This window comes from Arachis duranensis, chromosome 3 (genome assembly GCF_000817695.3).
Source record: "Arachis duranensis cultivar V14167 chromosome 3, aradu.V14167.gnm2.J7QH, whole genome shotgun sequence".
Classification (NCBI taxonomy): domain Eukaryota; kingdom Viridiplantae; phylum Streptophyta; class Magnoliopsida; order Fabales; family Fabaceae; genus Arachis; species Arachis duranensis.
Window position 1 is genome coordinate 117,692,233 of NC_029774.3, and position 9,636 is coordinate 117,701,868.

At 36.0% G+C, this 9,636-nt stretch overlaps 1 protein-coding gene across 1 annotated transcript; it reads right to left on the reverse strand.

Annotated features, from left to right (window-relative positions):
• Positions 1 to 576: 576 nt before the first annotated feature.
• On the reverse strand, positions 577 to 7,356 carry LOC107480465 (L-type lectin-domain containing receptor kinase IX.1-like). Its single transcript, XM_021138922.2, has 3 exons — positions 6,565 to 7,356; position 4,970; positions 577 to 1,998 (listed from the first exon to the last, which is right to left on the reverse strand). Exons 1-3 carry the CDS (start codon positions 7,335 to 7,337, stop codon positions 673 to 675), a joined length of 2,100 nt encoding a protein of 699 aa, XP_020994581.2. The 5' UTR covers positions 7,338 to 7,356; the 3' UTR covers positions 577 to 672.
• Positions 7,357 to 9,636: the final 2,280 nt, after the last annotated feature.

A 9,636-nucleotide genomic window follows, 5' to 3' on the forward strand; every position in this document is an offset into this window, starting at 1 on the left:
GAAGCACAAATTTTACTTTGATAGATTGATGTAGATGTTGGAGGATAATAGTAACCAAGAAAGAAAATTTAGTTCCCTCTACGAGAAAAAGCAATTTCTTTGAACAGAAATGCTGTGATGTAGACATTTCTGAATTTTTTTTAACAATTGGTTAGATAAAGCATTATTAAACCGCAAGTTGATGTCACTGTTTAGCATTCGAAACACCCCTTCGATCAAATATGGCAACTGGCCATTGGCAGTTATTATCAAATTATTATACAAGGTAGAAAGACCAAGACCTGGGAGTCAATGGAACGTGCTTTTCTATGAATTAGCAATTACCACCAATACGTGAGTCTCATTTCAGGTCAAATAAGCCAAAAACATGATAAAAAGAAGAGTAATCATATCTGAATGAGCTTGCAAAATGGATTCACAACAAAAACAAATATAATATAAATCCATCTTTATGAATTCATAAATCATTATTATGCTTGTGAGTTAAGAATTCTTTATGCGATAATGGCATTTTGAATTTCCAATGCAATGTTGCAAGAGAAGGAAAATAATAAGAGTAGAGAGAAAGAGAACTGGTTCAGTACGAAAGACAAGCACACGTGTGGAATTTTACTTTAAATTGGAAACTAAAACATCAAAAAGCAAAAACTGAAGGTGATATACTGATATAACTTAGAATGTACGTAGAGGTTGAGAAGCTGGAGAAACGAGTTTAGAAGCCTTATTGTTGGAGTGTGTAGACCCAACAGTGAAGGAGCTACTGCTTGAAGAAGTTGAAGGCTGTGTTTGGCTATTATTCCCAGGAAGCAAAGATCTGACAGAGTTAGGTGCATCAGTACCCTGTGATGGGAGATTTGGCAATGGAACTTCAAAATAGAGCACTTGAAGCGTTTGTCTCATTGATGGCCTTTTAAGGTAATCACTGTGAGTACACCAAAGCCCAACTGTCATTAGCCTCTTCATTTCCTCTTCTTCAAATGCTCCCAACTCTAATCTTGGATCTGCTGCTTTAAGTATATCACCTTTGCCATACAGTTCCCAAACCCAATCCACCAAGTATATCTGCTCTTCATTCACATTTTGTTCAACCACCCTTCTTCCACATGCTATCTCCAATGCAACAATTCCATAACTGTATACATCTGACTCTTTACTAGTCTTCCCTCTCGTTGCAGCTTCCGGTGACAAGTAACCAAATGTTCCTGCTAAATTCGTTGTTTTCGAACTTGCTTTGTGGTCCATCAATCTGGCTAACCCAAAATCTCCAAGCTTTGCATTGAAATTGGAATCCAACATAACATTGCTGGGTTTGATGTCCCTATGAAGCACACACTGCTCCCACTCTTCATGCAAGTAAAATAAAGCTGAAGCCAAGCCTCTAGCAATGTTGTATCTTACTTCCCATTTTAATAACCCCCCACCTTTGAACAGATAAGAATCTAAACTTCCATTTTCCTCGAACTCATAAACCAGTAGAAGCTCATTCTGCTCATGACACCAACCAACGAGTTGAACCAAATTCCTATGCCTCAGTTGACTAATGATCTTGACTTCAGATGCATACTCCCTCACACCTTGTTGAGATCCCTGAGATATCCTCTTGATGGCAACATGCATGTTAAGGTCTCTCAAAAACCCTCTGTAGACTTCCCCAAAACCCCCCTTACCAATTTTATGCTCATTTGCAAAGTTATAAGTTGCTCTAGAAAGTTCTGCATAGGAAAACCTCCTTGGTCCAGTGCTTCTCTCAAAATCTCTGTCCATTGCAAGGTTAATTACATTCTCCACTCCTCTTTTCCTCCTCAGCTTCCATCCCATAAGAAAAGCTAGCCCAAAAACACCAATTAAAGCACATGCACCAATAGTAATCCCTATGATTGTTCCGGTTTTTCTTTGATTACCCTTGTTGTCCTTGTGTGTTGCTCTTTCATTATTGTCCCTGCTGTGTGCTTCCAAGTCCATAGTAGAGTTGAAGGACCACGAGAAAAGAGTATGATACTGTTGGTTTATGGTATAAACAGAAATATTTAGGACAGAGATATAAGAAAAATACGTAGGTGAAAGGAATGGGAATCACACGTTTTTACTTTACTGAAGCAGTACATTTATAGGATTTTAATCCATGACACTACCACATCACCACTAAACTAGGAAGTGGGATGAACAGAAACTGCCACATACCCACTAGATAAGGAAGTGGAATAACAAAAACTACTTTTCTCCTAAAGTGCAGGAACCACTAATTGACTAAAACAACAAACTGAAATAATAATAAAAAAACTTAATGCAGTCCAAAAGCAAATAATTAACACTCCTCCTTGCTTTAGGATCTGCAAACTCCAATTTTCTGCCTCAATAGCTCAAACTTGCTGACAGGAAGTGGCTTTGTAAACAAATCTGCCAATTGATCTTCTGACCTGCAATAAACCAAAGTTATTTCTCCATTTTGCTGCATCTCTCTTAAGAAGTAGAGCTTGATGTTAAAATGTTTAGTCTTGCCATGACACACTGGATCCTTTGAAATCGCAATTGCTGCCTGGTTGTCGATAAACACTTCTGTCTTGTGATTCTGTTGGAGATGTAAATCACATAAGATCTTTTTCAGCCACAAAACTTGATTTACAGCTGCTGTTGCTGCTATGAATTCAGATTCTGCAGTGGATTGTGCTACTGTCTCCTGCTTCTTTGTGCACCATGAAAAAACTCCTGAGCCTAAACTGAAACAATATCCGGAAGTGCTCTTCATGTCATCAATGGATCCAGCCCAGTCACTATCAGAGAATCCACACAACTTGAAATTTTGACAGCTCTCAAACTTCACACCATAATCAACAGTACCTTTAATATATCTCAATACCCTTCTTGCTGCCTTTAAATGCATTTCACTAGCACAATGCATAAATCGAGAGAGAAGACTTACAGCAAACAAAATGTCCGGCCTTGTTGCAGTGAGATACATTAAACATCCAATCAAGCTCCTGTAATAGCCTTCATCAACTTTATCAGCACCATCTTCTTTGCTCAACTTCTCCTTTTGGTTCATTGGTGTGCTAACCGCTTTGCACTCCTCCATCTGGAATTTTTTTAAGATTTCCTTAGCATATTTTTTTTGACATATGAACACATCATCCTCATTTTGTTTGATCTCAATTCCAAGAAAATAAGACATAAGACCAAGATCAGTCATTTCAAAAACTTGCATCATTTCTTGCTTGAATTCTTCAACCAAACTTGTATCATCTCCAGTTACTAAAAGATCATCAACATAGAGGGAAACTATGAGAAAATTTTTTCCCTTATGTTTTACATAAAGAGTGGCCTCAGACAAGCTTTTTACAAAGCCTATGCTCAATAGGTGTTCATTTATCCTACTGTACCAAGCTCTTGGTGCTTGTTTTAATCCATAAAGGGCTTTTTTTAGTAGATAGACTTTATCTTCTTCTCCATGCATAACAAATCCCTCTGGCTGCTCCACATATATCTCTTCTTGTAAAACTCCATTTAAAAAAGCTGATTTGACATCTAAATGGAATACTTTCCAGCCTTGTTGAGCAGCAACTGCTAACACCAATCTAATTGTATCTAATCTGGACACTGGTGCAAACGTGTCAGAATAATCAACACCAAAAATTTGTGCATACCCTTTTACTACAAGTCTGGCCTTGTATTTATTGATAGAGCAATCCGCATTAAGCTTTGTTCTGAACACCCATTTAACTCCAATAACTTTTCTGTCTTGAGGCTTGTCAACCTTTTCCCATGTGTTGTTTTTTTGAATCATTGAAATCTCATCCTCCATTGCCTTTTTCCATTTTGGATCCTTGAGTGCTTCTTCACAGCAACTAGGTTCGCATACTGCTACATTGCATCTTTGATAAATGTCTGACAGCAGTCTTGTGCCTCTGATGGGATGATCATCTTCTAATTCATTTTGACACAACTCTGTTGTTTGGTTTCCGCCATAATCATCTTCAATATTGTTACAAGGTCCAATTGTTTTTCGTGGGTTCTTCCAATCCCATTGTTGATCTTCATTGAAATGCACATCCCTAGACACAGTCAACTTTCCAGATTGAGGATGATACACTTTGTAGGCTTTTGAAACAGAACTATAACCCACAAAAATACCCGGAATTGCTTTCTTGTCAAGCTTGTCGCGCTTAACCTGTGGAACATGTGCAAAACAAACACAACCAAATACTTTAAGAAAGGTTAGTGAAGGCTTATATCCATACCAAGCCTCAAAAGGAGTTTTGTCTTTCAAAGCCTTGGATGGAAGTCGATTTTGAAGAAAAACGGCTGTGTTGGCCGCTTCAGCCCAAAATTCTTTAGGCAATTCCTTCTCATGCAGCATGCATCTGGCCATCTCCATTACTGATCTATTTCTCCTTTCACTAACTCCATTTTGCTCTGGAGTGTATGGGGTTGTGAGTTGATGTACAATACCAGCTTCTTCACAAAATTGATCAAATTGTGTTGAGGTGTACTCCTTCCCATTATCTGATCTTAGAAATTGTATCTTGCACCCACTTTGAGTTTCCACCATATTCTTGAACTTTACAAAGACTCCAGCCACTTCATGCTTGAATTTCAAGAAAAAAATCCAGCACATTCTTGTAAAATCATCTATGAAAAGAATAAAGTATAGACTACCTTGTAACGATGGAGTTCTTTGAGGTCCTGCCACATCAGTGTGGATGAGTTGCAGCTTTTGAGAGGCTCTCCAAACTGTTTTGGGAAATGACACTCTGTTTTGTTTACCAAATTGACAGGCATTACAATTTGGCAAATGATCAGAGAGTATTGGTAGACCTTCAATCATATCTTTCCTCTTCATGTTCAGCATCCTTTGAATATGACAGTGACCAAGTCGCTTATGCCAGAGTTCAGTGGGACTGACTTGGGTGATGTAAGCTGTCTGCTCCTCCACAATTGGATCAAATGAGAAGCTTTTTCCTCTCATTTTAACCCTTAAAATCTCCCGACCGGTAGTGTCAAAGATAAGACAATGTAGATTTTCGAAAAAAACTTTAAATCCCTTTTCTAACAATTGACCCACACTAAGCAGATTTTGGTCAATGTCAGGCACATACAGAACATCTGAAATGGTTTTCATACCTGAGCTAGTTGAAATTACAATTGTTCCTTTTCCTTTTGCAGAAATATAGTCACCATTCCCAATTCTGACTTTTGAGAATTTAGCAGGCTTCAAATCCTTGAAAAGAGTTTTATCATATGTCATGTGGTTTGTACAACCACTATCAATCAGCCAGCATTCAGAACTACTCCTTGCTGAGAAGCATGTTGCCACAAAGATTTGATCTTCTTCATTTTGCTCTACAACATTGGCATTAGCTTCATGTTGTTGAGATTTGCCTTTGCAAATTACAGCTTCATGTCCAAGCTGATTGCACTTGTTGCACTTTGCGTCTGGTCTTCTCCAACATCTGAAGGGTGGGTGACCCATTTTGCCACAATGCTCACAAGGTGGGTAATTTTTCTTTTTACCTTTGTCTTTGCTTTGGCTGCTTTGACTACTTCCAACTTCATGATGCTTGGCTGGTAAAGCACCTTCAACCACGTGATCTTGTCTCATAAGCCTTCGCTGCTCTTGGGCCTGCAAGGCATGTAACACTCCTGCTAAGGTGATTTTGGACAGATCCTTCGTATTCTCCAAAGTAGTTATTGATGCTTCATATCTCTCTGGCACTGTAACTAGAATTTTTTCCACAATTCTAGAATCAGTGAATTCAGTGCCGAGTAATCTAACTTTGTTTGCAATAGAAAGCAACCTGTCAGAGTATTCTTTGATTGTCTCAGAATCTTTCATTCTCTGCATCTCGAATTCCCTCATCAAGTTGAGCACTTGCATGCCTCGAATCCTCTCATCCCCTGCGTATTCTTCCTTTAAATAGTCCCAAATTGCTTTTGGTGTTTTGAGAGTCATGATTCTGGTGAAGATTATTGATGAAACACCAGTAAAGAGACATGATCTTGCCTTTGCCTTCCTTGTTTTTTTCTCCTTGTGCAATTTTATTTGAGCCATGGTAGGATTGTTTGGCAGCGGAGGAATTTCGTAATCCTCTTCCACGGCTTCCCAAAGGTCCAATGCCTCCAAATAAGACTCCATTTTAACTGCCCAAAGGTCATAGTTTTCTCCATCAAAGGTGGGCGGAGCAATTTGTGAGAGACTTGCTTCACCTTCCATTTTCACAGGCCCCGTAAGAAGAATGCTGTGATACCAGTTTGTTGGTTTATGGTATAAGCAGAAATATTTAGGACAGAGATATAAGAAAAATACGTAGGTGAAAGGAATGGGAATCACACTTTTTTACTTTACTGAAGCAGTACATTTATAGGATTTTAATCCATGACACTACCACATCACCACTAAACTAGGAAGTGGGATGAACAGAAACTGCCACATACCCACTAGATAAGGAAGTGGAATAACAAAAACTACTTTTCTCCTAAAGTGCAGGAACCACTAATTGACTAAAACAACAAACTGAAATAATAATAAAAAAACTTAATGCAGTCCAAAAGCAAATAATTAACAGATACTCATAATACATACCGGTTGCGGAAGAGAAGCCAAATTCAACCCATTCTGGTAGTTGCTCTCTCAGATCCACATCAGTGGATAATTGCTGCTTAATCCTTGTGATGTTATCTTTGTATCCAGTGAAAAACACAGCCAGAACATTTGAAGTAGCATTATAAGTGATATCAACATCATATTTTCTCTCATCCTGGCTAGTGAACCATTCTCGAGTGTAAGGAGTGGCCATACTATTAATATCAATACCTACATGATCATATCCAAGAATGGGATCCCATTCGACATTGCCAAAGGTGTCAAATTCTACTGCCACAAAATGATCTTTGCTTGTGTAGTTTGGAGTAAGCATCTGAGCACGTGACAGGAGACCAATGCCGCCGCCAAATCTTGGAGTTGGAAGAGGAAAGTTGGGCTGAGCAAGATAGAAAGTGATGCCATCCGAATTGTAAGTTTTGTTTGGTGTGTTGATGGAGAAGCTGAAGTGTGTGGTGAAATCTGTGGCTTTGCCTGTTTTCTTGTCCCAAAGATGCAGCAGTTTGTGATATTTGACTCTGCCAAGGCTATCAGTCCCATAATAAGTAAGGTTGAGTGCTCCATTATTAATGTCCAGAGAGGCATCTCCTCCTGTAAGATTTAAGGTGTTTCCCATGTTTCTAAATGTCTCGTAGTTGAATGCTATTGGAGCTGCACTTGATGCTACAGCTAGAAAGAATAAGGAGAAACAAGAAAGAAGATAACTTTTGTTATCACAGTAGTGTTGATGAGATGCTGCCATGGCTAAGGAGACTCGTTCAATTGTATCTAGTGAATGCAAGAACCCTCTAAGAAAGCTGCAATGGGCAAGGGACTGCAAGTAAGTAAAAAAAAATAACTATATCAAACTCATTGATGAAGATGGATTAAACACTGGAAACAAGTTTACTACGTATTACACTGTAGGTTAAATAAAGTAATTGACAAACACAAAATTCTACTAGACTACTACTCATAAATTTGTGTCACAAATCACAAGGGAATGCATAGAAGAAGAAAGAAAGACAGACGCGAGTAGAGAAGCGACTTAGAGGGAGTTGTGGTATGAACCGGTGGTTGAGAAGACTTAGTTTCTTGGTGTTGTGGTCTTTCCCTCTTAATTTTCTGCTGTAGCTTTGAATGGGTTTTCTTTTTCTTTTGCAATGCATAAGTTTCCACGTTATTGTTGATTGACTCAGTGACAGTGAGCATTTATTACTAAGTTTGTAATAAGAAATTTAATAAGGTGATAAATAAACTTCGAAAATTTTATAATTTGAACAGATTAATTTAAAAAAAAATCAATTTAGGATAATAAGTATAGACAAATTAATTTAAATTAAGACCTTTTATTTTAATTATAAAAATTAATTTAAAAATAATATATTTACATCTATTATTTTAAAAAACTTTATTAGTATTTTTTAAAGATTAATATGTCCAAAACATAAATTTTTAGAAATTTATTTGTCACTCTCCTCTAAACAATAAAAAAGCTATGGCTTAAGGGGCAGATTGGAGAATCTGTAGAAAAAAAAATAAGGAACTCGTAGAAAGGGGTAGTGAGTGCTTCAAGATCGATTCAAGCATCATAGTGTCTACCAACCATCTTCCTCGGCCTTATTAACTCCTTTGATGGTACATGCATTTGGAAGGAAGATTAAGATTAAGACACAATAAATTAACTTTTTATATTGTATTTGATATAAAATATATTAGATTGAATTATATTTTAATATTATATTTAGTTTAAAATAAATATAAAAATTAAAAAAAATTTAAAATTTAAAAAGTTAAATAAAAATACTTTTAAAAAAATGTTACTAAAATTTCAATTTCAGTGTCGTCTTGTTAAAAATATTGAAGGAACTAAAATTTTGTATTCCAAAATTAAAATTTTAGTTCGACTACCAAATATAATACCGAGTGGTTGAAACATACGCTGCGTGGCCCTTCATCTTTGACGAGGCTCGCTGTGTACAATTCAATAATGAAGCAATGCATTTCTAGTTTTCTACCCGGAGACTAATTTTGTTACTATTGGCATAAATGTGTCTACGTATATTTATTTTCCAATGTCCCTTATGTCCCCTCCTACTGCTATGGCTAACCAAGGATAAACGAAAAGCATTACAGAAATATGGAAAATTCTTTGGCGCTTATGAATTTTTTAGGCACCATAGAAGAGACCCCAGAAATATAGGCTCGCTGCCATAGTTGAGACTACTTTATTGGCTGCGTGTTCTATCCTACACAGCTACTTAGTTAAGGTGGTTGTGACATATGGCTAATGAGACCGACGGTGTTAATTTAGTTTACTCTCCTCTGTTTTTCTGACTATAACTTTGTAGATATTGAATATTCAAATTATGACATTTTTTTAAGGGAAAAAGATAGATAGGTTTTGACTTTTTAAATTTTTGATAAATATATCTCTAATAAAATTTAAATACCAAAAAGTTTCTAACTTTAACAAATAGAAAACAATTTAATTCTTTCGTCTATTTGCCTCTTATACACCAAATAGAACTGGTTGACGTGAATAAAACTGTATCCAAGTATCTGTTACGGTGTCACGCTAAAAGGGGAATAAAGTTCGAAGGACAAATAAGTCCTTAACGTCATTTTGTAAATAAAGTTTGAAGGACAAATAAATCTTTAAAAATTTAGTTCATTGTGCTTCTATAGACCAAGGTATAAGAAGAAGGGGGCACTTGCCCCCCACTAAGTTTTTTTAAAAAATTCTATATAAATTAATGTATTTATTTAAATGTAATTATATTTTTGTCCCATAAAAATTTACAAAATTTTATTTTGAGATTCATGTTAAAAATAATTTTTTTATTAAATTTAATATGTAACAATATTTATTTTATTAAATTTGATTTAATATGAAAATTAAAAATAAATAATCAAATTAACTCTAAAAAAATTAATAAATAGTGATAATATAATTTTTTAAATCTAATCAACTAGTTAATTATCAAACTAAATTTTAATTTTTTAAATATAAGTAAAATTATTAGTATTTTTTTTGCCTTCAAAAATTAATTGAGAAAAAA